We start from the raw sequence: 27,933 nt of genomic DNA, 5'->3' as shown, positions 1-27,933 counted from the left end.
AAGAAATTTTAACTAAATAATCATTAAACATGTATCTTAAGTCATATTAATTATAAAATAGTACAATAATATTTATAAAATATATTTAAATAAAAATAATATTCATTTATTTCGAAAAAAATGTCTTGTATTTGTGAAAAAGATGTTAGAACTTTGTTAAACATGCGAAAGAGGTTACAAAAATTTCCAAGATGTCTGCGCCCAGAGGAAGTCCTGTGATTGACAAAGAGAAGAAATATGATCGCCAGTTGAGGTAAACACGACACATTTTTTGAAAATAATGCTTCACAATAAGTATTTAACTAATGTTCTACTTCATGTGGCAATTTCCGCAATGGTGATCCTAGAAGCTATATAATAGTGTGATATAAGCTTAAGTTATAGCGTACTACATGTAAGGCTAAAGTAAAGGGGGGATGTCATTTTCTTTGGCGGGGGGTCATGATAGACATGAAAATGTCGGTGACCGAAGTCAATTTTTTACGACCCCCCCTATTGCGGGCTAAAATTTTTACGACACCCCAAAGTTATTGCGTGTCAAAAATTGTTGTGATCCATATATCCCCCTTCACACTATACAGACTCAAGACAAATTATTCATAGGCGGAACGGAAGTAAGGCGCAAAGTGCACCTAAAATAATTACAAAGCGGAGTGCGCAAAGCGCGATAAAAATTTTGATTGAAATATCTTGGTTGAAAAAAGTGGTGGGGGCATTTATTTGAAGGTGACTGTTGTAGGAAATATATTATACCCTTATTTTATGGTAACAGGAGAAAAACCTGTCAATCTGAAAATCTACCGGGAAAAAAAATACCCTGCAGATGGGATTTTCCCCCACACAGGTTTTTTGCCCCTGTCACCCTACTATGTTTTCAATTTTTGACTTACTTTTGAATTGGCGCCTCAAAAAACTCCCCCTTATTTTGTGGTACCCCCCCCCTTCCAAATTGATTCATCCCCTTTTCATATGGGAAATTCTCCCTCAGTTGGGTGAAAAGATATAAATTGAACTTGCATGGAAGCATATTATATTATGCGGGTTTTCTTCCTGTTACACACAAAATCATTAAGAAATACCATAACATATCTATGACTTCAAAGTCCATTTTTGTACTTTTGCTTATAACATCAATCTTATGGATGGTTTTTGTTACTGGAGACACTGGACAGGTAGAATTGGGGTTGGCCCACTCTTATGAGAGGCAAAATACTGTATTCAAAATATAAGGCAATTTTCTCAATTTATTATTTTAAATAGGTTGTGGGGAGACCATGGTCAAGCTGCTCTGGAATGTGCCCAAATCTGTTTAGTGAATGCAACAGCTACAGGAACAGAAATCCTCAAAAATCTCATTCTTCCTGGAATTGGATCTTTTTCCATTGTGGATGGAAACAGAGTGTCAGGAGAAGATGTAGGCAACAAGTGAGTATGCTAGAGCTCTTTACTGAAATTCCCCTTACCGTACTGTAATTCCTGACAGAGGCAGGCCTCGAATTAAGGATCTGAAGGGGCACGGCAACCTTTTTAGGGCAAGTTGATAATTGCCTTGGATTTTCACTGAAAAGGCAAGGCAGCATGACAGTTTGTAATATTTCAAGAGGGCATCATGGCAACTGTTGAAAATTTGAGAAGGGAACAAGGCAATTCCTCAAAAGTGAAGAAAACACACACAAACAGTCTGATAGATGATTTTATAATGAAGGGGCAGGGCTGGGGCACCGACAGCAACTTCATTAGAGGGCACGGCAAGTGACTGCCTTGGGTAAAGGACATATTTTGAGGGCAAAATGCCATGGATGTGCCATGGGTTAATTCGAGGGCTGGACAGAGGACAGAGATAGGGCAGAGTGTAGATTCAGGAATCACAATATTCATAGTTCATTACACAACCAGTCAGTGCAAATGTTAGAAAAATGCCAGGAGCTAGGAGTGTATCAATTGCATATAATTGGATGGGTGCGCATTCTACGTGCTACACTACAGGATTGATTTGCCAACATCACTTGTACAATGCACTGTGATGTTTATGCATCTAATGCACTACCCCTCCCTCCCGGAGCGGGGCTTGTACATTTAATAGACGCATCAATGTCTCACTATGCATGCATTATTTTGTACAGTTTTACTCCCAACAAGTAATAAGGCTTATAGCAGTTATTAACCTATAACCAGAGGAAATGGTTGTAATTATAATCGCCCATGCCATGAACAAAACATTTCTCAAATCAGTCATTAAACGCACACAAAATTAATCTATTTGCAAGTTAATACACGCCAATAGCAAAAGTACTTTGTAAAAACAAGCAAAAATGAAATTCTTGCAGTGGAAACTATTGAAGATACTGTACTAGTTCTAAAAGGGAGTTAAGTCACAAAATCATGAAAATGGAGATAGTGACAGGTCAGCTTCTGCTACAAAGGGGTTATCTATACCCTCTGTGTAAGTTTCATAGTGAAATAAGGGAACAAACCAAAAGATCGATGACGTCCTATAAACGTAACTAGCTTCGTTTCTCGGCCGACCCCCTCCCTCCCTGCCAGAAACGTAATAATGAAATGTTGAAAATTTTGACATAATAATAATAATGACACATTCTTCAGACCGATGTTTTTGTACAAACGTAATTGAGTATTTTTACCCAGTCCCCGCTTAACGAAACTAGTTTCGATTATAGGACGTCATCGATATTTTGGTTTGTTCCCTAATGTGGTTGAGCATTGAAACCACCTCCTTGCATTGAAACTATGTGGCCATAAAACCTTTCTTTTCCAGTTATCTTGAAATGCACTTAAGGGGGTACTACACCCCTGCCCAATTTTGTGCCTATTTTTGCATTTTTCACAAAAATTATAGAGCATTGATGACAAGTAAGATATGTATATTATAGGGGCAAGGCCTACAACTACTGCACTGGAAACTTTATTTCAGCACAGACAACAGTTGTGGAGTTACAGTCAAAAATGAGGGAAAACCAATATTTGATCAATAAATCAATAACTACTTGCCTTGAGTTGCTGAATTTTCAGTGCAGTAGTTGTAGTCCTTGCCCCTATAATATACATATCTTAATTGTCACCAATGCGCAATAATTTCTGAGAAAAATGCAAAAATAGGCACAAAATTGGCCAGGGGTGTAGTACCCCCTTAATGTGACTTAACCCCTTTTATAACTAGGATCTTCAATTTATCACATGAAAATGACCACTTTTACAGTGCAATCTGAGCCACTCCTCACATTTTGGAAACCGAAGGGAAAAATGGTACTTTTGATATGAATTGATCAAAGTTACAGACAAATTGCTCATTGGCCAACCTTTTCAAATTCCAATTTGACCTTCAAGTGAATTAAAAGATTGCCATGTGTCTCCATTGATAATAGTGTTTAATTTCTTCCCCAGTTTCTTCCTGGAGAAATCTAGCATAGGTAAATCGAGGGCACAGGTGGCTAAGGAATTGCTTCAAGAACTCAATAGCGATGTCAAAGGAGACTTTGTGGAAGAGGTCAGTCAAGCTCCTGATTATTTATTCCTTCAATAGTAATGCTTAGGTGATGAAAAATACGGGCCAGACTAACCCAGATTTTGCGTTTTGGGAGAAAAAAATTAGCAAAAAGGAACAAACGGCAGTGTTGATAAATAATATGAAGCTTCATTACATTTTATGTAGCTACATGTACAAGTGTCAGTATGGACAAACTGCTCCCAATATTGACGAAAGTGTGACCTAAAACGTTCAGTTTGATCACTTGCAGGGTATCTTAGCACACTTATAAATATCTGATTAATTTTTTGACTGACTGATTTGGTGAATCAATGATGATGGCTTTAATGGCCTATTGTACATGTATGATATATGTTTAATGTCCTACTGTGACATGTAAGTGCTATTCGTTTCTAACTTCTTGAACTCATTCTGGTTTTGAATTACAGAGTGCAGAGCAGCTGTTAGAGAATAATCCTAACTTTTTCTGTACCTTCAGTATTGTCATTGCCACTGACTTGGCAGAGAGGTGAGTAAAACCAATTGGCATGTCAATGAAATCTACAGTCTCTTGGTATCCAGTATCAGCACCAAGGGGGCATTGGAAGGCCTTTCCACTCCTATCACTTACGCCCTCTCAAAATAAAACATTTGAAATTGTTCAACTTTCTAGGCCAAAAATGCAAATTTTTAGCCACATTTTAATATTTCCCTCCTCCCAGAAAAAAATCCTGGTGCCACCGCTGCTGGTATCAGGAAGGAAGGAAAAAAAATCAAGATTTCTTCACAGAAAAGAAATTGTTATAGCCTACATATCTATCTCCAGTCACTGGCACTAGCTTTGAAGTTCAACATGTTGAACGTGTCGCATATGTACACACAAAAATAACGCTAAGCCAACGCAGCATACGCTGAACTTCAAAGCTAGTGCCGGTGACTGGAGGTAGATATATTCACTACTTGCACGGTTCTACCATTATGTACTATGTGCAAGGCGAGCCTCAAACTGATATCACATGAAAGGAATAATTAAATAAATTTACACACAATTTAAAATGACTGGTTCGATTATCATGTGTGCTGCCAGTTCGAGGCTGTCCTCGCACATTGTGCATAATGGCAGAACCATGCAAGTAGTGAATATACTATAGTCTGCTTAATTGGATGAATGTGCATGTGTCTGGTTTGTTTCACATGTTATTGGAATAAAGTTTGACTTGAATTGATTATCACCATACTAAACTATATTCCAGTTTATTGTCATTATTATTTGATTCATTCCAGGACATTACTTGATCTAGCAGCTTTACTCTGGGATGCACACATACCTCTATTAGTATGTCGTAGTTATGGCCTAATAGGCTACATGAGATTAGCAGTGAAAGAGCACACAGGTAATACCATTATTAGATCTTCAGATGTTGACAGGGTTAGATTTACCATAGGCAAGATGGGCTCAGGTTTCAGGGCTACATATCTAGGAGCCCCAAATTTGGGAAGATAAAACCAATAAAATGATTAAAAAAGGGGAAAAAAGGAAAGATTGAAAATTGATTGAAATACTGCTTTGGAATGAGAAGTAGGTTTACAGGGTTGGGTGGGTTGGGTAACGAGGGGTATAACAAGTGGATCGTGGATCAGGATAGCCTGGGACTCTAAAGTTTGCCTGTCCCAGGGCCATGAAAAGGTAGATCTAGCCCTGTATGTTGAGCCAACCAGTGCATTTTGCATATTAAGATCCAAGGATAGCCATGGTCCTATGAACCCTTGACCATGGTTTCAAATTGGGCTACATGCATAATGGCTGGATTTCAATATTTTTCATATAATATGGAAGTCAATCTTTGTATACATGTAGGATTTAAAATTAGAAGGCAAGACAATGAAAATATTCTTAATAATTATCATTTGTTTTATCCACAGTAATTGAGTCGCATCCTGACAATGCCTTTGAAGATCTCCGTCTTGACCAACCTTTCCCTGGACTTGTCCAGTATCTGGACAGTATGGACATGTCTAAAATGACCAAACAGGTACGTCTAATACTCCTAGTAAAAATATCACCTTGTAGTTCTACCCCCTTTGGTTGACCAAATTTGTTGATTTTGCCAGTCTAAATAATAAATGTTGGTATTTATACAGCACCTTTCATGTGTATTAAGGCGCTTTACATTTATTCCGCTGTTGTTAGAATATGTCAGCTGCCATACAATGCCCAAGGCATGCTCATACCTTTAGGTGATGCTCATTGGACAATATTCATAACAGCTCCCCATTTCACCCCTGGGTAGAGAGAGTCTACTAAGAGCACTGACATATATTGATCACATTTTGCAATGGGCTATTCCATTTGAAATCCACAATCCCCATGTTGAAGATTTAACAAAAGTCTCCCACAGAGGGAGTATAATTTTGAAATGGGATTGGCTTTTTGAATTTTGAAACCCATACTATCTTTAACAACTGGACTGAGTATTTCAAATGGAGGTTACCCAATTGTATATTCTATTTGAAACTCATACTCCCTCTATGGAAGACTTTAGCTAAATCTTCCACAGGGGGAGTGTGGATTTCACATGGAATAGCCCAATTACCATCAGTAGTGATGATTGAAATCAAGATCCCTTAGGTCTCTTACTGTTCCAAATGAATCAATCTTTTTAAAGTCAACCAAAATTTTAAAAAAAATAACATGGACTGCTAATGTTTTATGAATGTTGAAATAGCAGAAATCAGGGTGTAACTAACTCTTTGTTTTTCAACCTTGTCTAATGGTGCACATTCATTTCGAAACATTGATTTTCACCCACAGAGTAACTAGCTGTTCCCTATTTATACCAATAGAATAATATTTCTTTTATTTACATTCAGGAACACATGCATACCCCATATTTAGTTATCTTGTACAAGTACTTGGAGGAGTGGAAAGCCAAGGTAAGTTGACACAACATCTTTTGATTTCAAAAAAGCGAGTATAGGTGTCCATCTTTGCAGCATAGAAGTTACACCAGTTATCAGTCGCTGAGTTAAGAGTTGGGTCATGTGTCATGGGTGAAAGGTCAAATGTGGTAAAATAGATTTCTATAAACATTGTCCTAGGTTAATCCAGGTGGAGCTATAGCATAGGAAACAACAACCCTCCCTGCATCTGAACCCTAAACATAATATTGTGGATTCAATTTATTAAATCCTTCATTAATTTTAAAACCCTATCTACACCAAGTCCAACAAACCCACACACCCTGGGTGTCTTCTGCAGAACACACAGCGAGCACCCACCCAAACCACACCATTAGGGTTAGAATTAGGGTTAAGTGCTGATGTGCTGTGAATTTGCATGAATTTCACAAAAATACCCCCCCACACACACACATGCATACACCCCCCCCCCACACACACCCCTACACAAAGGTCCCCTTTTTTGGATATATGGAAAAATTCTTTACAAAAAATGTCCAAGAGACAGTCTGTTGTATTATAGTCTAGCTGCAAACAATTGGGCTATTCCAGATGTATTCCGCACCCCCTATGGAAGACATTTAAAAAAAATACAATTCCAGCTGGAATTGAGATGTGTCTAGAATTCCAGCAGTCATTTTTAACACAGATTCCGCTGGAGGGTATGGAAGACATTGAGATTAAGTGAAATTCGGCTGCTAAAATTAACAAAAAACAAGAGTGGGGATTGTGAAAGGCCATAATGTGCCTTTGGAAGACATTCATATTTCTTAATATTCCGGCTGGAAAATGGTAAAAATGCTCCAATTCGCAGGATCTTCATTTATGGTCGCCATCTCGATTAACCTATGAATGACATTTACAATTTACTTGAATTCTGGCTGGAAACTGAAAAAATGTTCTAATTCCAGCTGGAACCCTATTGAAGACATTTACATTTACTTGAATTCGCTGGCCATATTACCACAATTCCGCAGGGTCTTCCATGGGGTTTTCCTGACATGTGAATTCGCTGTCAATTTAGCCCCGAATTCGGAAGTGTCTTCCATGGGGGGTGCGGAATACATCTGGAATAGCCCATTAATACACAAAAACACACCTCATCACTTATTTTCAACTCAATTTTCACAAAATGTTCAAAAGTGGTCTGCATTATTTTAACTAGATTTGAAAATGTTTTATTCCTTTAATGCATCATTTTCATCACTTGTATATTTATATTGTGGCATGACAAACGCAAAGTGTATCGCGCAATGGTCACATGCACAGGTCAAAGCGGGTCACACAAACAGATCTTTCGCGCTGGCTCTGCATTTTGCGTTTTCCCTCGGATCACTCCAAATGCTGTCTTTTCACACAGGCTGTTTCTTGGACCCATTTTATAACTGATGACATCACAGGGAAAAGGTCTATACATGTTATTATGAATGACACTTTATTTTCCTTTGCCATTATTCACATACATCAGAATGGAGGAAAGCTACCAAAGAACTACAAGGAAAAAGAAACTCTTCGTCAGCTGATTCGTACCGGTATCCTGATAAACGAACATGGCGTACCAGAAGTAGAGGAGAACTTTGACGAAGCAGTAACCAGTGTCAATGCAGCTGTGTTGCCAACTCGTACACCTAGTGAAGTCAGTTCTATATTTCAAGACTCGTCATGTATTAATCTTACATCAGAGGTGAGTTCTCAAGATAATTATGTGATTTACTGCAATTACTAAATACATTTGGGTGACTTGAATTATCTATTATTTTGCCCTTCATTTGAGATATTTAGAATTGTTGAACTATGTTTCAACAGTTTTGCTGCCATAACATATTATAAATTAAGAAACAGGAAAAGTCTGGTTTAACATTAATACTCATTCCTTCCATCCATCCTGATATCGCCAGAAAATATTTTACGAGGGCCAGTCTGCCCCTGTCACCCTTGTTGGCATATGGGCGTCAATCCCGGGGGGACAGGGGAGATGTGCCTCCCACCTTTTGGCAAAATGACCCATTTTTTGTTCATTTCAGCCATTTTTTGACAATTCAATCCGATTGTCCCCTCCCCCTGTTTTAAGCTGGATTGGCACTAATGCTTGTTGGTTATACTTATGGAAGATTTACGTTTCTGTTAAAGGGACTCTGAGAGATTTCTTGAGAAACTCAAATCAGAAAATATCGCTTTACTTTGATGGAATGAATACTCAGAAAACCTACCAAGCAGTAATTTAGCAGATAAAATCAATAAAATTGAAAGTAAGAGACATATTGTGAGCACTGCATTAATCTTATCTCCTATAGAACTGTGTGGGGGAATTAATGTCTAGATCCAGACATTTATTACAAAATCATGCAATTATACATGAAAGATGCTGATTTACACTTAACTATTCCAGATGCTGATTAGTGTGTGGACAAACATTGCACACATATTAAAACCTGGACTTTGACCAAAATTGAGGATGTAATTTTTGTGAAATCTCAAAATGCCCATTTAAAGTTGTCAGCACTAATGTAGTTGTGTCTGTATAAAATAGTGCTATTTTTGCTTTCCCCTTTCTTTTGTATACAGAGTGCATCATTCTGGGTGATGGCACAAGCTGTGAAACAGTTTGTGGAAAATGAAGGCAAGGGAGTGTTACCACTAAGAGGGTCTATACCTGATATGTTTGCTGACTCTAAACGCTACATACAACTTCAAAATGTGTAAGTTTACACTTATAAATCACTGGCAGCAATTAATTAGATGGAAAGCACAACTCAAATATCATGGATTGGGACTGTCTACCAACTTGTATGGGTCATTCCAAGCAGCTGATAGATCTATCCCATCATGCTATGCAGTACCATTATAGAACTGAATGTGCCATAGAAAATGTACACAAAATCCCTCACTTCAACTTTCAATTACTCGATTAATCAGGGGGTGCTTAAACTTTAGTTTGAAAGAATATGACCTTTAAAGTATGTCCATAGCTTTCAATATTTAAGCAGCTCTTACTACTTTTTATATGTACTTGCTATGGAGCAAGCTGATAGAGACTGCAATGCATGATGGGATACTCCTTCAGCTGCTGTGGGGTCATTCTTCAGTAAGTGTATAAAGCTAATCAAGATGCTTAAACTTGACATTTTTGGCAGCCATTTTGGTGACATTACTTTAAACATGTATGGCATATGCCATACTAATTGTGGGCAATTTTATTTCTGTGAGATACATTTAGTTGCAACCCATAATCCATATGTTTAAAAAACCCAGTAGCATGTAGTTACAAGAGTTGACACATAAGCCTTTTGAAGCCCTTTTTGGCCATTCCTTTCGACTTGAAGAATGCTTTAAACGTGACTTAGTACAGGGGACACTATGGCCAGATTTGAAAAGGGCATAGACCATAGCCTTGACGTTTGGTCGTGATATCACATCAGCATTTCTATTTTGAGTAAGCTATGCCACCAGATACATTAATAACAAGTGTTTTTTCTGTTATATTTGTATTCTATTCAGATATGTAGAGCAGGCTAAACAAGATCAGTTAGCTGTATTATCCAGGGTACAACAGCTTCTAAAATCACTGGGCAGGGTAAGTCTTACCATTTGTCTGATAACCACTGATAATTACATGATTTATTCAACTGATTAACCAATCAGCATACAGCTTTTTATATTTCTTACCAAATTTAAAGTGTAATTCTCTTCAGCCCTATGACTTTTCTTACCATGTCACTGATTGGCTCAATTCATGATATACTCATCTTTGTAACCAATCAAATAATTTGGTTGGTAGTGCTCATGGGGATAAATGCCACGGAGCGGAACCCTTGCACACATGCCACCTTAGATACACGGCAACCTTTTTAATAAAAGATTCTTTCCATCAACTTCTTCCAATATCATAATTGGTAAATTTGAAAAAAAAGTGTTAAAATTAGGTCTCCTAGATTAATCAGGAAGGCTATAGGCTAATACGCAAAGAGGATCCCAGTGGTGCTGCCCTTGAATCCTTGCTGGGACATTGCCCCTAGTGGGGTTATTGCTCCTGGATCTCACCAGGGGTCCTATTCCAGGTCTGTGGACCAAACTCACTAAAGTTAATTCTTTATTACTGAGGTGTGCGCCAAGCGTAGACGAGCGTACACTCAGAAGAAATAAACAATCACGCTGACTGGCTGATCAACGGACTTGACAACAAGCCGGTTGACCCATTGGTCTTCGGCGTGACGCGTAGTAGGCGACCTTGTCACTTCTACGCGTTCGCAATTCACCAGCGCGTACCTGGACCACGGAAGTAATACAAAATTAACTTTAGTGGTTCCCACCACATAGCATGCCTAACACAATGGATCCTCAACAACAGCACACTGCTTGGAAAAGGTCACCTGCACCTGTTAAACTTTTTTTAGTTTAGTTAGTCTGGGTTGTTTCACTATTTGGGGATCCTCCAGGGACCAGGCTGTCCTAGTTGTTGTTTTTTGGTAATTGTAATTGAAGTTTGCTTGTTTTTATATTGAACATGTACTTAGATTATCAATAAGTCAAATCAAATCATCATCATGTACAAAAAGTTCAAGCAGAAATAAAGACTACCTAAGGAAATCAAGAGTTCAATTAGATGAATGCATTTATAATATTTTCCTTTGTTACACAATGATTTTGTAAGAGTACTTTTACTTTTCATACTTTTCATTATTTCCAGCCTTCTGATGCCATCTCAGAATCTGAGGTGAAGTTGTTTTGCAAGAACGCCCATTTTCTACGTGTAGTGCGCTGTCGTTCCTTGGCTGATGAGTATGCAACAGACACAGCCAATGTATCCGATCTAGGTGAGTCTAAAATAAACTGGTTAACACATCATAATGCAAAGGTGCAGTCAGATTGGTTGATTGCTTTCAAAATGGTAGGGGTACATGATTTCAAAAATGACCACCATATGACAAATGCATCATTACAGTAAACAGTTAAATATGCAGGGGTCGATAATGTTCTCAGCAAAATCTGCAAATGTGCCATAATGCCGTGTAGTTATGCTATATAGGCTAATGAGCAAGAAACATTAATCCTCTCCACACGGGTGTCGACTGCGGACGACAAGTCCCAAATTTTCTTTAACAATTAAAAAATGTCAGAATTGTTATTATTATTATTTATACTTTCTTTAACCAGGGTAATCCCATCAATGAAAAGACTGATCTTCCTGGGGGCCCTGCAAGAGCCGTACATTTACAAATTAAAATACAACATAAATAGAATTCATACTGAGTACATGAGGAAAAATATACATACTTGAAAATGAATAATTATGAATACATTATGAACTTATGCTGATGAATTAAATTATCTTGGTTGAGGTGCACAATGTAGCATTCTTAAGCATGGAGAGACTCATTGCATTATAGTTACTACGAATGTTAGATGGAAGATCATTCCATATTTTAACAGCTCTAACATTAAAAGTATGTTTACCAGAGTTTGAGTTCCATTTTGGTAGATAAAGCATATTAGAAATTTGGCCTCTGGTTGCAACATTATGTACAGAATGTGTGAATGTAAGGTTAGATGATAAGTATGAAGGTGCTTGATCTTTAATACATTTTAAAACAATAACTAACAAATGATTGTACCACCTTTTGTCAAGCTTAATCCAATTTAACTTATCCATCATTTCATCTGTTGGTGTTCTAATGTCAGCTGACAAAATAATTCTTGCAAGTCTGTTCTGGAGGATTTGTAGAGAGTTTGCAAGTTTTCCAGAACAATTTGACCATACAGGGCTGCAATAATCAAAATGGGGTAATGCGAGAGCATTTGCCAGCATGGTCAGAGTTGACTGTGGAAGATAATACTTAATTGGAATAGGATATTTGGAATCAGCATTTAAAATGCATTAAAATGAGTACAAACAAGCCCACTATTGGTTCAGAGATTCTTGAGATAGCTCTTAAGATAGCTCTTGACGTCACTGCCACATCAGGGTGAAAAATATTATAGCAAACAGAGCATTAAGAATTCTGTTGATAACCTGATGAAATGATATTGTGCCAGTAAACTGGGGCAGTATTTACACATTTCAACTCTAAGTTTCAGTATAAATTTCTTAAGTCTGAAGATTTTGAACATATTTGTGTGAATGAAATTCCCATAAACCTTCTTGGTAAATGGCAGACACAATAGGAGGGATATGTTCAGTTTGGGTAAAAAAGCCTGTTGAATTTCCCAGGAGATTCAAAAGGCTTAACCAAAACTGAACATCGCCCTCCCATTGTGTCCGCCATTCTTCAAAAAGGCTTATAGCTGAGGTCTCTACCTTCTACAATTAAATAAAAAGTAACCAATGTCTCATCTCTATATTTATTTTTCAGCCATGAATTTAGAAAACCCTGACAGTGAAATAGTGCTTTATGTCCTCTTGAGGGCGGTAGACAGGTTTCATAAACAGTACAATAGGTATCCAGGCAACTATGATGATCAAGTCGATGGTGACTCAGTAAAACTCAAGGTAAAATAATATAAGTTTATCTTATTGTCCAGTTTCTGTACAACAATCGTATGCATATCAAGATCTAAATACTGTCAAATGATTTAATTTTGTGAGAGCTTTAATACCGCGCATTTCTCGGGAGTCAGAGATTTGGGAAATTAAATCCCTTGCAAACTATATCACAGTGACAGTGTCCAAATTCAGCATATCTGGCATAGGTCACGAAGGCCATGCATGATAACCAAGAGTTTCTATAAGGTAAGCTGACAATATTATATTATAAAGCCTACCCAGTCCCGCTGCTGTTTTCAGCAGGATCCCGCACGTGAGGGGCGCCTCATCCCAATAATTCACACTTCTGAAAGTGGCAGTTAGCTGATAGCAATTAAGTAATTGGGTCGGCGACCTGCAGTATTGGAAACAAGATGTGGCGAGTGCATGCTACTGTAGGAAACCTTATAAATAATATTGTCAGCTTACCTAAAATCATTCATTAGGTTCCACTGCCTAAACAGAATTGATCATGTCTCACCTCCTTTTTCAACCAAATTGATGGTAATAACTCTTGCAAATTCAAGTCATTTTACAGTACACATAATTTATTACAGACCCGATTGAGATTTTTAGTTTGGATATTGTGACATCAATTTTTTTTCTGAAGTCCGCAGTGTGACCAAATAAACTTTAATTTTTTAATTTTGATGGACTATATAAAACGGATTAAAAAATAAACAAGGCATAAGTTATTTGTTATTGTGGGATCTTACCAGAACCCACAAACAAACAAGTAAACATGAATCAAACAAACCAAGTTATTGTTGGTATCCACAGAATTGGTAGGGTGGATTCACCCAATTGTTACTTTTGTAATGAATTGCCAAACAATTTTGCATTTATTTTGTGAATGCAAGAATGTGTCTCCCATGTGGGATGAACTATGTTTTTATATCAACAGTGTCACTGGGGATTCTTTTACATTTTCCAAATTTGATAAAATGTTTGGTATCAGGGATACCTCAGAACATGACCTGTGTATTAATTTCCTTTTTCTGTGCCTTAAATTTTACATTCATAAGTGCAGATTTAAACAGACTAACCTTAGTTTCAATGCTTTTCTGAATATGGTCAAATTGAAGCAGAAAATTGAGTATAAAATTGCTGAAAGTAAAGGTAAACTGTGGCTCCATTTCAAAAAATGGACCATTGATCTTGAAGCATCTTAAATTGTTGTCCTTTTCTTCAATTATTTTCAAACTGATTATGGCAGGATCGAGATGGGTGTAACTGTAACCAAGTAATGTGTGCACTTGTTTGACACAAGACTGGTGCTTGTGTTTTGTTTGTAAGAGTGAATGTTCTCTTTGTCCATCGTCTTTGTCTCTTTTGTGATTGTCCTTTGTACCTGTTCTTAAAAATTTTGACCATAATATTATGTTTTAATTCATGATCGTTGGGTACTGGTGGCCCATTGTGTATGTTTTTTCTCCCTCCACCAGTTCCAAGAACAGGGAATAAAAAACTTCAAAAAAAAAAAAAAAAAGTTACTGTTGGTATAAAAATATGTTTGTTTGGTTTCTAATTTTTCTTCCATTTTTTTCAGGGCTGTGCATGTGCAATGCTTCAGGAACTTAACATCCATGCAAACATCAAAGATGACTATATCAATGAAATGTAAGTAGCATGTAGGAATGGCGATCAAAGGTTTTCAAAAGTGGAGGGCCACAGGTCTTGATCCCCTGACTACTTTGTTGATTGATGTAGTGAAGAAACAATCACCCTAAGTTCTGAATATGCCGATCGCCAAAACTTTCTTCTTGAATTGGTTGATGCTATAAATGCTGATCTCAATCTGTACTATAGGAAAAATAACTCTGATAACATGTCTTATACTCACCGAGAAATTAATTAGGATGCCCTCTATAGTAATATTATTTTATTGACTTTTACTTACCAGATGAGTGCCATTTTGAAATGGAAATAGTGATTGTTCACTGTGATTTGCAGAAGGATAAAACAAGGCAACCACCTACCTATGATAAACATATCAGCTAATTGCTGTTGTGCATTTTGATGCATAAATACTGCTTTTGCATAAAAATAATTACCGTATTCGTCCGAGTATAGTCTTACGTTCGAGTATAGTCCCACCCCCCATTTTTATCCTATTAAGGATATCAAAATGCATTCAAATTCAATGCATTTTGATATCATTAATAGAGTATGACATGAATACAAATTATCAATTTTCATCTTAAAAATACAAAACATCTTGAATTTTTTTTTTGGTTTTGGGGTCAACTATACTCGGACCAATACGGTAATAGGTCGATTCCCATTCAGAACTGATAAGCTTAATGGGCTGATTCGGAAACTACTGATTTTGATATGTTCTTCACTAAACTGGATTGATTCATTGATTTTTTCCATTTGTTTGATCAATAGGTGTCGTTATGGGGCAGCAGAGATCCATCCAGTAGCAGCCTTTATGGGAGGATCCGCCGCACAGGAAGTCATCAAGATTGTCACGAAACAATTTGTTCCTTTCAACAACACATATATCTACAATGCTATCAATGCGTCATCTGCTACATATAGGTTATAGACAAACAACTCTGTACTCTTTCACAGTGTTACTGTTAGAAATATGGCTGGCTCTTGAAACTCACTGCGGACCCTTTTGATTTATTGAAAGTTTGTCACCAAAGTCAGTGCAACAGACTCAATGGGCTGTTCCATTTCAAAACCACACCCGACTGTAGACGATTTTGGAATTCCAACAAAATTCAACAGTTTAAATTTCTGATCTAACCATTTTCATCCATTTTCATCCATAAAAAGTGGAAAAGGTGTGGAAGCCTGCCCGGGTGTGCAAAATTTTGGAATTCCAAACAAAATTGTCTCATTTTAGGCCACATTGTGCAAAATTCAACTGGAATTGATAAATTTCCAGAAATTTCAGTCACATTTCCAGCTGGATTGACCATAAGGTTCAACTGGAATTGCGATGGCACTGAAATCTTCCATAGGGGCTGTGGATTTTAATGGAATGGCCCAAAATCAATCTTTCCATACTACAAGTATTTGGCCTTAACTGTTGTTGCTTTGTGAGTCAGACTTCTGTAAGATGCTCAATCTGTAAGTGTATTGTTATATAGGGTCTTACTACGGGCTGTTTGCATTACAATGTACAAAAAGTAGCCTGGGTTTGGAACAGTAACCTCAGATCGTGCATTGTCTACAAAAGTTCAGGTCCATAACATATGATGAGGGCAGGTATATTTTACGATCTAAAGGCCAGAAGATACTGACTTATTTCTAACACTGCTCTTTCATCTTTTTTGAACTCTGATAGCCTATCATGAAGCCAGCTCTTATATAATGACTTAATACTTTAAATAGCACATTTTGTATTGCCAATGCCCTGTGTGTAACACAATCACTATGGGAAATCTGCTGTATTAAATTGTCAGGCATGGGGACCAAAATTTGATGTCATAGTGAATACATCATACCTAAGTTACTGGTTCTCATGCATGGTTTGCACACCTGTTAGCAGTCCATTGACTTTGTGTTGTGATCATTTTGATCGTGGTTCCAAGCACAGAGATCATGAACCAGTTGCCATGACAACAATCTATATTGATGTTACTCTACAATGGCAAATTAATATTTCCCAGCAGAAGCCTAAAATAGAATTATACTTGGTGTATTACACAGAGATGGTAATCATGTTTTTGTGGTGTATGGCTAAAATAATGAGGGACACCTAATGGGCTATTCCAGGTAAAATTCATATACCCCTTGTGGAAGCCATTCTCTTAATCTCTTAAAATAGGTAACCCCATTTGAAATTCACACTCCCTGTGTAGAATAAGGTTATGTCTTCCAAAGAGGGTTTATTTCAACTGGAATAGCCCTATGGCAGAGTTTGTACTCTATTGGTCAAACCTCTGTAGTTTCTACCACAGAATTAGAGGAGAATCGGGACTCCCTATACTGCCACATACAATCGTGCCGTCAGCTATGGGGAGAACATTTGGGGTATTTGGATCCTTGCCGGCGGTGCGCTGAGACAAACAAAAACAATTCTGCATCTCATCTTTAGGGTCTTGCAATCGACGCATTTCACTATGAAGTGTGTCAAATTACGCTTAGCATGCGATATCTCTCTTGCACAACAACGGATAGCTTGAGAGCATTCCAAATACCTCCAATTTTTGTTCCATGCCTGTATCAAGATGGCGGTCGAGTCCCGATTCCCCTTCTCTAAATCTGTGGTTTCTTCCCAACACTATAAGTCAAAGTGGTCTCATCTCAGTGGTATAGTTCATCAATAACCATTCAGTAAGCATAGCTCAAAATTTGATCTCAAGTTTTGCAGTATGAGTTTTTGTACCCAGCACATTAAGGTCATACTATGAAAGTACAAATGTAGCAGGGTTTAACAGGGTTTAAGAACTGAGTCCTTTGCTTAAAAAGTTACCTTTTTCAGAGTCATCATTGAACAGCGACATAGCTTGCGACACCATCACGGTGTCTTCATTCAGCGCAGTGATGTGTTGTTTACTGAGTCCTGATTAGATGAGCATGATTGTAATCATAGTGCAAGTTGACAATGATGTCGGTTTGCACATTTAAGTTAACAGTGAAGTCACTTTGCACTAACAACAAGATGACCATGTTTTACGTTAGTTTGGTTCACTATTTGTGACACAATATTGCAGATTTTAATATGGGCTGGTGACAATGTCAACTTGAGAGAAAGCAAAATATACCAGTAGTTTCAATATGTATAGATATATTATTTAATATTGTATAATTTTGTGTGGAGGCATCACTTTCTAGAAGGAGAAAAAAAATCACGATGATATTAACCTAAAAATTAAGTGACCTTATATAAACATATAAATTGTGACTCAAACGCAAGTTGACGTCAGGCTTAACCATCATGGTCAGTCTAAAGGAACGGAAAAGCCTATTTTTGGCAAATTTGTGCTGGTCAGAGGGTGTTTGTTTCAGAAAATGGATAATTTTCAAAGAATTACTACCTTTTTCATCTAATTTGATTTTTTTTCTCCAGTTGCTCTTTTACCATGAACCCCCTCCACCTTGCAGGTGGAGTGACTATTGTTTTGCATCGCCCGTCACAAATTCTATTGAAAATAAAAACATGCACAAGGTTTTGCAAGTTGGGAGTGAGATCTTAATTACTGCTGAACAGGATAGAAATTGAGATTAAACCAAAAAAATTATCTGCTGAATGGCTGTGGTCCCCTAACCCTCCTTTGCACTATGTCACCTTTTTGTGCAATTTTGTTGAAGTCAGGGGAGGGGGTGCGGAATATCTTGATTCACCTGCTTGATACCTCCTGCTGAAGCTAAACTGGATAGAAAAAGAGATTTAAACTTGATAGCAGTTGTGGTCACCTGCAATCACTAACACAGCCAGCAGTGACCTCTTAATGAGTAATGACCCCAAATCTGTGAAGACCCAAACTTCATAGACAGTGGGTAATATTAATATATGTGTACATAATTATGCATCAGGTGTTACCTTGGTTACACTGCTATGTTATTTGTGGGAAAAGAGGCATTTTGAAAACGAGCACAGCCCGAATGGCGTTTGGCAAAAATCTCCTTTCTGGGTGCATTTCACTGTTGCATCCAGTTTAAAATTATATCTTGCATATTGTAAGCCCCCCAAAAAAAAAAAACCACAGAAAATGGAATACTGGAAGTCGCTTTTTCTTTTACTAAACCAGTAAAAATATACTCAGTACTAATTTTGTTTCCTTTTCCCCCAAACAACTAAAGAAACCAAAAGAAGAACACTCTCAAAACTATAGTGCACTAAAATTTTAAAAGCTATCTGAGTGGCTTTCTTTACTTCTCTTTTGGCCTAAGTTGCTTGATGTTTTGCATTACATTTTTTGTTGAGGTATTTTTGTTGATTCAGTGATATTGACCAGTCTGGCTGGTTTATAGTTGTAAGATGGTTAGTATGTCAAATCCTTGAAAACCTTGTTACCAATATCACCCCACCCTAATGCCATCTTAATTTAATAGTTTGTCTCAAAGCCCCTCCCAAGCAGGTTCCCAACCTAATGCAGAATGCATTTTTAGGGTTTTTTTTTACTTCAGAAAACGCAGGTGAATACTGAATATGCACACATAGTTTCACTGTGTTCAAGCAGAAGAATTTTACAGAGATTTACGAGATTTTTGTGTGGTGCATTTAGGGGAAAAATAAAATGTTCTCACTCCAGTAGGAATAACATGCAAAAAGCAGATGACTTTACTAGTGCACACTGGGGCTTTGAGACAAACTAAAATGGCCTAATGTAATATACCATGTAAAGACAGAGTTATCAAACTTATTACAATAATCAATCATGTATTTAATGGAAACAATTTTCAGATAACATCCATAATGCAAGTAAGGTTTTGTACTCACTAATATGTAGATAATTGCATGATAAAAGCCTGTTTGTTTGTTTATTTTTGTTGTTGATTTATCCTGTATACTTTGTAATGAGCAAGTTGTGCTTTTATTATGAAGAGAATAAACCTTGGTATTATAGATACCAAAACCTGACATGACGGTGTATGCTATTTAATTATCTAACTTAACACTCTGAAGCGTGTTGCCCACCCACTTTCCTGAAGTGGAGCCACCCACCCAACCTGTGGTATTAGGTAGGGTTGAGATTACTCTGAAGAGTGTTGCCCACCCCACCCTCCTGAAGTGGAGCCACCCACCCAACCTGTGGTATTATCATGTAAGGTTGAGGATACTAGATTATTGAAGAAAATGACGGACATCCCCCAAGGCCTGAATTGAGGGTGACCATGGTCAGCCAAAAAAGTTGGGGTCAAAGCCTGAAACTGGGAAGGCAAATTTCCACCAAAAAGGGAAAAAAGGGGGGGGGGTGGAGTTCACAGTTCAAGAATATGGGGAGGCAAATTCTATGAAAGACTAGGGCCCAAGTGAAGTCCAGAGCCTTAGGTTCTACCCACTACTACCTCTGCTTAGGGATCACCAATTAATTTGTGCCCCAGCAGGGGTGGCTAATGAAGTCCAATTTTAATATTTAGCAAATTTTTGGAAATGGAGCCAAAAACATGCAATTTTACAGGTAATTTTGCATGTTTTATTAGAATCGCAGTCACAATTCACAGACTTGACACAAGTCTAACCTTGTTGATTAATAATAGGTTATAAAATATAACACAATTTTTTTGACCAACTAAATGATTAGGAATGAACTATGTTTTATTCAGCTAAACAGGATAATATTTGTTTTTCGAAAAAGTTTTTTTGGGAATCGGCAGTAGTATAGGCCCAAGATCACTGAAATACTAGCATCCCTGCGTAGAATCATGACATGCCGCATCAAGAATTTTTACCATCAAACTTTAACTTTTCTACTGACAAACGTTAAACAAAATTTTTAAGAGCTCGGTCACCCTTTTGCGTATTTTTGTGGGACCGTGAGAGCTGACACTCCAGGCACCAAATCATTCTGAATGCATGCAAGGAATGTTGTCCTTCTGATATCAAGTTTTTTTTTTTTTTTTTAAATTCGTGATATAATTCAGAAAGTAATTTTTGGTGTGTCTGATGTGCTTTCAGGTCCTACAAAAAACCCTTCCTTTATAATAGTACTCCATTCGACACGGATCACCATTAGAGAGCAGCACCATAGCGCGGCTCCAATCAGGGGCTCCATTTGCACGACCAGTCTGGCGCCACCTTCGATTAGCCAATTAAGTTTATAACGAATAGATTGTGTATTAGAAATTACTAAATATTACTTTATGAGCAAAATAATATATTCTTGAATTAACTTCCTGTTTTAAATAAAATGGTACAATATATTCATTGCAATAAAATAGTAAATAATTTTACTATATATTTGAAAGAATTGAGTCGTAATGAATTGAAAAGTATATTTTTGAAAACTCATGCACCTGTCACGCTTTTGTTGATCACAAACTGTACGGTCTTTTAGCAGTGCCAATTCTCTGTAGCCAAGGCGAGTACGATGCCGAAGTGAAAGTGGTGATGAAATTTCACATTTATGGAATACGCAGAAACCCCTGATTTTCACCACATATCAAGAACTAAGGATTTAACATTTGGTGGACTAGATCTGGGTGATATTTGCACTGTCCAGGAGAAATTAGCCGTGAATTCAGGGTGGTTTTATTACTAGCTACCGGAACTGAGTATAACGTAAACACTGCAGTCAGTATGCAACGTATGCAAGTAATCTTGGTGCTCGCTGTGTGTGTAGCCTGCGGGTTAGCAGTGAAGGATGCAGCTACTGGTTACGATAGGGAGAGGGTGATCTGCCCTACAAAGACCCGTGTGTGGGGACCAGGGTTGGAGCCAAACTTTGTTGTGCCTGCTAGGTATTTTTATATTCAAGCAGTCGATTTTGAAAATAATAGGTGAGTGGGATTTATTTGACATTATTTTTGTTTTATTAGGTATTATCGCGATTGACAGGAAATGGACAGTTGACATTGTCATTGTGACCCTGGCAGTGACACAAGTCACAACTGAACCATGTGTTGATCACTGCATAATTATAATACTGCGTTAAGTATCTAGAACAAAATATTGAAGGAAGTGACAACATTTCTAAAGAATTGAATAGTTTTCAGCAGAGAACTTCAGCAGTTGTAAGGCCTAAAAAAAAATTGTTTGATTGTCAAGTGGAAGTTGTTCGAGCATATTCTCTAACACGTAATGCTTTAGCATTGCTGTTAGACTGCCTAACTGGCCTGTATCTCGTTTGCCAAAGTACGCCTGTAATACATACCTGTTTTAATGACTTTGCAACAATGTTTCCATTGTCAGCAATAACAGCTTGCATTCACACTTTTGAGTTTATATGGTGAATTTTCGTACACATCATAAATAAGTGAAATCAGAATATCCTGAAAGGAATTTAGGTAACGAATTCAACGACACTGACCTCGCAACAGCTAATGTTTTCATGTAAACATGGCGTCATTAGACATTTTAGCCCACGTTTCGTATCCTACTATTGGATCGTTGAAACAACGAAACCTCTATCCCCGGCCTCATTCACGAATTCACTCACCTTCCTACACCACCAGTTGAAATAAAACTCGAAACATCCCGTGTTATTCCTCAAAACTACATGCACCTTCATTAATAACAAATAGAAATCCTAGTAGAAATCCGTTATCGAAAATTGTTTGATATAAAACGTCACCAAAAGTAATTTTTCTGAAGAGTAGATACCGCGTGTCAAAATGGCGGCCGCAGTCGCATCCCCCAGCTTTGTATCGTGTACCCAGGTCACGGTATGTCTACGTGACGAACAGTCAAGGTCAGAGAACAGCGCAACCTGTCTGCTGTCATGACGTAATATAATGGCTCCGCCCAATGAACGGCGCTGTCAATCATCCTTATTGCCTTTGTCGAACAGACTTTTACGCGAGGTAAGAGCTCACGCTGTCCTCACTTTTAGGATCGACGAAGCGTCAGGCCGACACAATCTGGTTGTGTAGGAGACTATCATCGTGATGACCACGTTGGAACCATTGGATTACGGAAGAAATATTCATACCAGGACTGAAGCAAATGTGGCCATTTCTATGTTTGTACCGGGCAAGTACCGGACATTTTTCAACACGGAGCTAGCGGAAAATACTGCAAATTCGTCCAAGGTAAGCAAAGGGTTGGGGATCGCATTTTTAACTTCGACTAAACTGTTTTGGAGTTAAGGCACGCTAAAAGTAGACCATTTCGGGGGCTGTATTTGGTGTACATGTGACGTTTTGAAAAGAGTAAAAAACGACCACTTATTCGCTATTGCTGAAGTATACCCGCCGAATCATGTACCAATACACAAGGTATTGGTACATGAGATCAGGTATAGCATTGCTGTTAGAGATGGCTACTATGTCATCCTTGTGCATAGTCCGGTTCATAAAATTGTACCGGGACGTAAACATGCTTCATAGTTCACAAACACACTTCATAAGCGTGTCATTATAAGCTTTATTCTATTTCATGTATTACGCCGCACCTTTTTACATTTTCGATACTTACGATCCTAAAAATTGGAAGCAAATATAAGCTGATTTTTGCTGACTGCACAGCCGACAAAAAGATGGCAGAAATTTCCCGGTGTTATCACTTAACATTGACTATGTGTACGCATGATCGTTCCCAATTTCGAGAAAAAAGGGGTTATGTTTAAACTATGTTCGCTAACATAAAATGTTCGCGATATTTAAAAAATAGGGTTGTTTTTGACGACGGTGTACTCGAAATTAAAAAATAGGGTATGGTATATTTTGTGAATCCTGATGTTGAAATCATTATACCATTTCTTGCTCAATTTACTCCCGGATTTCACTTTTGTGAAACTTTTGTGCATTCCAAGTAATATTCAGGAACTCACTTCCCAGTTTGGCCGCTGTGTTCTTGGTATGTGGCCACGCGTTTTGAGTTGGGCCAGTAAATAGGTGGAGATGTTACATGCGCGCGACATTTTAGGGTTCATCTTTTTAATTTTCTCAGTTAATATGCAGCCTATGTAGTTAAATTTGGTGTCAAATTAAAGCTTGTGATGAGACCAATACAGTAAACCTTAAAAAAGTTGTAAGAAGTTATTAACATTTGAATAATTTGCATCTAATTAGCATAATGTTCGGGGTGGAGGAGGATCAGGAGGAGGAGGATCAGGAGGAGCAAATTCAATAAAAGTGACCCCCAGGGGTCATATGATGCAAGAGGTCCATTTCTTTTTTCACATTTTTTACAATTCACTTTAAATTGCATACTATAACACCATACAATCATATTCCAGGTAATTTAATTTGCTTTGAGAAGCAATTTTGCATATTTCATTTTCCGTTCGGGTTACACATTGAAGTCAATGGGAAAATATGCCTTGAAAGAGGCTGGCGCAAAATCATTTTAATTTTATTGAACCCTATGATGTTATATATGTATTTAAAGCTCTGACTGAGAGGAATTCAAATATGGAAGTTTTAAATATGTGGGGTGAAGCTAACTTCTTTTTTTTAATTTGTCAAATTTTACATTTTTTGCTAAAATATTTGGTATTTTCAGTTTCATAACTCCTTAGTGTTACACCCTATGTCATTTTAAAGTGCATTTTTGGATTCCTTGGTTCATTTGCAGCCAGAAAATGTATACATTTATATATGTTGGGTATAATATGTGAAAGATATTCATATCTAAACGAAAAACATGCAATTTTCATCTCGCGAATACATGTAACGCATTACCGCCCACCTCAAAACGCATGGCCATGTGTTCTAGAAATGTTAAAAAAGGGGTGCTTTTGTAAAAGTGTACTTGAAATGCAAAAAATAGGGGTAATTTTTATGCTAATTTGTACCCGTTTTTGTGTAAAATAGGGGTAACAAATGCTGAAAATGTTCTTGAAACCGTGCAAAATAGGGGGGTATTTTTGACTTTGGGAACGATCATGCGTTACGCCTTTGAATAGGAAGTGACAACACCGGGAGAAATTTAACCTCAACCTGTAGGGGCATTTGACGCAGGTAAATATTCATGAATAATGACTGGGAGGTCATAGGCTAACAGATTCTATAGATGAGAGTATCTTATTACCACGTGAGCTTACTTGACGTGACCTGACCTTAGATTGCTGCCCTCAGTCAGGCGGCGGATGACATGCATGATAGAGAGAGACGGCAAAACTGCTCAGCCGTATGCACATGATGGCACTTTCCACACAAGTGCGATGAATTTCGCAGCTACCGTGATCACTGGTACGCCGCCATTCAATTTGCACACTGAGTGATCGGAGCCTAACCAACACGGCGAATTACGTCCAGAGTGACTCTCATCCAGTAATAATCAAATTTTACAGTATTTAATTAATTTGAAGGTTATTTTTGTAGGGTTCATTATCGAACCCCAACGGTTTCAGCTTGTATAAATATTTATTAACATAGGCCTACTTGTTTGTGATATTTTAAGCGTTTTTAAATTTCAAAATAATCCCATTCAATTACACGGCTGACAAAGCAAATTTACTGAATTTAGAGATTGCACGGCGTCACCACCTGCATCTCTCTGACCTTTTACTTGAATTACTTCCTGACAAAATGGTGGCGCTAGCCGATCGCGGAAAATATTGGAGCAATTTCTCCAGAAATAGTAATGAAATATTTACCTAAATGCACCTGAAATGACACATAGAACTGAGAATTACGTCAACAACTCGCATCTAGTAACAAATTGGTAGGTAAAGCTACGTATAATGAGGTATTTAGGGGTATTTCAGAATTGCCTATTGTTATTACAATGACATTACGTAATGGTAAGCATAATGTAATTTGTTTACCGACCGATATTCCGGGCAAAGGAACACTAGCCACGAATGCGAGGGCATCCGTGAGCAAATTCGTGGCTAGTGTTTCTCGAGCAAAGTGGAAGTTAGTTTAACTTGTTGGGTCTAGTAAAACAACATTTAATTCGTGATTTTTCATATTTATCACTATTATTTTTTAAATAAAAACACATGATGGTCAAAGCTAATTGAATGCACATCAGTACAAATACTGTACAATGTACTTGCAGTAGTCAGCCTGAATTTTTGGGAAGTTTCAAAAATTTTGGCTAGTGAGGCAAGATTGGACTATTAAAAAAAAAATTGAGAACATTTGGAAAAAAGGACCCATCCATACACATTTTGTACCAAAATTGTACTGAGTATGATCGCGGACGTCCAAATTGTCTAGTAAAAATCAAAATCTTGACAAGAATTGAATTTGCGTGTTATGTCTGAAATTATCCCTATACCGATACTGTTGTCCCATATCGGTTGTTGCTTATCATATACATGTATGTACAGCTTTTGAATGAACATTTTTGTGCATGTCTTCTCTTTTCCAGTTTTGTATATTCACCAGGTGAAAAAGCTTTTCAAATCAACATCAAACCAGCGACTGGTAGAGGGCGCATATGGACTCAGTTACTAGACCGACATGATGGTTCTTTCATAGTACGATATCGCCTGTATGATTCTTACCCTGAGCTACACATTGAGGTCAAAAGTGGAGACAGACAAGTCGCAGATTCACCTTACGTACTGCAAGGTAAGTGGAATATTTAAAAAAATGCCCAAAAATGTAATTAACCCTAACCCAACCAAGTCTCACTAAAGCTCACTATTAAAACCACTGCACGTGCATGCATTCCACGTGATGCGATGACACAATCAGCCTAAGTCATATACCCAGGGTCCAGGGAATCGCTGTCCGGGCCAGCGTAACCTCTGAGGTTGTTGATCTTCTGTGCGGGTCCCAGGTTCGAATCCCAGTGGTACCAATTGAATTCTTTGTTCATCTTCTCTCCTTTTTTGTGTCTTCTTTCCCTTCTGATAGCATAAAACCATGGGTTGAGTTAGGGTTAGTTAACATGTTTTTCCTAGATTTCAGCCTTTATATCTGACATACTGAAACATTTAAATGTCTTATTTACAGCACATGTGTGCAACACTATAAATGTCTCATTTACCCCTTCGATCCCCTTTGTAGGAAGTCGTGCATCCAATATTACTTACACACATTGAGTTCAATGAGTTGTCATGAAGTTGACTAATCATCATTTCTATTTTTTGATATCACTTCCCCAGGTGACATTTTCAAATTACCATACCCAGTAATAACTTTTCTAAGCATCCCTTTTCACTGGACCATAGGTGTGCATTGAAAAGGGGTGCTTCAGATACATTGCATTTTTGCTGTACCATGAAATGGTATCAGCCTATAATAATGTATGTTACTTGCTTACTAACTTACCAACCTTTTGGTCCGAAATGGAAAGGACATACAATGTACATCCCCATTTTTGCTGAACCATGAAATGGTATGTGCTTATAATAGTGTATGTTACTTGCTTGCTTACTTACTACATGTAACTACATTTTAACTAACTAACTTACTGACTAACCTTATGGTCTGAAATGGACATATCTTGAAATACCACAAAGGTACAATGTTTGACCCCCACGTGGTGTAAAATGAAAGAGAGAAAAGTACAGCATAAAATAACAATTTTAATTTCCCCACTGGCAAAATATCACCCCACCAGGGGTAACACTCCTAATAACCTGGGTTAATATTCATATTTTGGGTCCTTTTCATATCTCGAAATGCCAAGAAGGTATGAAGTGAATTTCGGGAGGGGGGGGGGGTAAAATCAACCAATTTTGCCCAAAATTGCCACAAAAAGTGGGAATTTTTGTAATTTTGGGTTTTACTGGGGGTCAACAGGAAGGCAAGAGTTCTGGTGGGTGTCATTTTCCTCCATGCTCCCCATACATAGTGCTGTCACGGTGCCGCCACTGACCATTCACCACACTGGGGGTACACATTAAATATTGCACAGCCCCTAAATACCATTCTGTCATAACTATAACCAAGATAACCTTGTCCTACTTTCAAAGTGAAACTCATGTATACACATTTTGACATTACATTTCAAACTGGATCATATTCCCCTAAGAGAAAGTGTTAAGTTAGGCCTGCTAAGAATACGCGATTTTGGAGGCCAAAAAACGCACCCCGATTTTCCAAAAAATGCAAAAATCCGCGATTTCCCGCCAAAAAAACGCAAAATCTATACAAAAAAACCAAAAAAATATTTTTTTTATTTTTTGCGATTTTTGAATTTTTTTTTTCATGGTTTGGAGAGTCCCTGGACCTAACATCAAGTGCTACCATCATTAAAAAAAAAAAATTAAAATTGTGGTTTTTTTAAAATATTTTGCGGATTTAGAGAGTCCCTTGACCTAGAGTGAAGTATTGCAATCATTTTGTGGTTGATTTTTTAAAATTTTGAAAAAAGTTACCAAAAAATTACAAGTTTGTTTCCAAATGGGACCGATTTGTAACTTGTGTTCACTGCATACATTGTAGTCTATTGAAGATATAAAAATGCATTGGTTTTGTACACAAATCTATAGCTTTAACCATT

The 27,933-nt window shown here is 37.6% G+C and overlaps 2 protein-coding genes across 3 annotated transcripts in view; both read left to right on the top strand.

The window, feature by feature from the left end:
• Positions 1–183: 183 nt before the first annotated feature.
• On the top strand, positions 184–15,881 carry LOC140136072 (NEDD8-activating enzyme E1 regulatory subunit-like). The gene is made up of 14 exons (XM_072157778.1): positions 184–253; positions 1,261–1,425; positions 3,403–3,505; positions 3,934–4,013; positions 4,769–4,878; positions 5,408–5,517; positions 6,356–6,418; positions 7,911–8,126; positions 9,008–9,141; positions 9,941–10,016; positions 11,130–11,256; positions 12,793–12,929; positions 14,512–14,582; positions 15,354–15,881. Exons 1-14 carry the CDS (start codon positions 192–194, stop codon positions 15,511–15,513), a joined length of 1,614 nt encoding a protein of 537 aa, XP_072013879.1. The 5' UTR covers positions 184–191; the 3' UTR covers positions 15,514–15,881.
• Positions 15,882–20,919: 5,038 nt separating this feature from the next.
• The window catches only part of LOC140136080 (protein O-glucosyltransferase 2-like), a 66,818-nt gene continuing 59,804 nt past the window's right edge, over positions 20,920–27,933 (top strand). The window contains exons 1-2 of one of the 2 annotated variants that reach the window (XM_072157787.1): positions 20,920–21,365; positions 25,849–26,051. In XM_072157787.1, the coding sequence (XP_072013888.1) occupies positions 21,166–21,365; positions 25,849–26,051 (403 nt within the window). In that variant the 5' untranslated portion in view covers positions 20,920–21,165. The remainder of the gene's footprint in view (positions 21,366–25,848; positions 26,052–27,933) is intronic. The other variant, XM_072157788.1, reaches the window with a different exon arrangement.

Source organism: Amphiura filiformis, chromosome 16 (genome assembly GCF_039555335.1).
Source record: "Amphiura filiformis chromosome 16, Afil_fr2py, whole genome shotgun sequence".
NCBI lineage: Eukaryota > Metazoa > Echinodermata > Ophiuroidea > Amphilepidida > Amphiuridae > Amphiura > Amphiura filiformis.
Note: the sequence above shows the minus strand (reverse complement) of the source record. Positions and strands in the feature narration are given on the sequence as shown.

Bases quoted from the DNA above. Each gene is read 5' to 3' on its own strand.
- LOC140136072 (XM_072157778.1), top strand. From the start codon at position 192: ATGTCTGCGCCCAGAGGAAGTCCTGTGATTGACAAAGAGAAGAAATAT. The intron at 4,014-4,768 runs GTGAGTAAAACC...GATTCATTCCAG, and splicing joins GCCACTGACTTGGCAGAGAG to GACATTACTTGATCTAGCAG. The intron at 9,142-9,940 runs GTAAGTTTACAC...TATTCTATTCAG, and splicing joins TACATACAACTTCAAAATGT to ATATGTAGAGCAGGCTAAAC.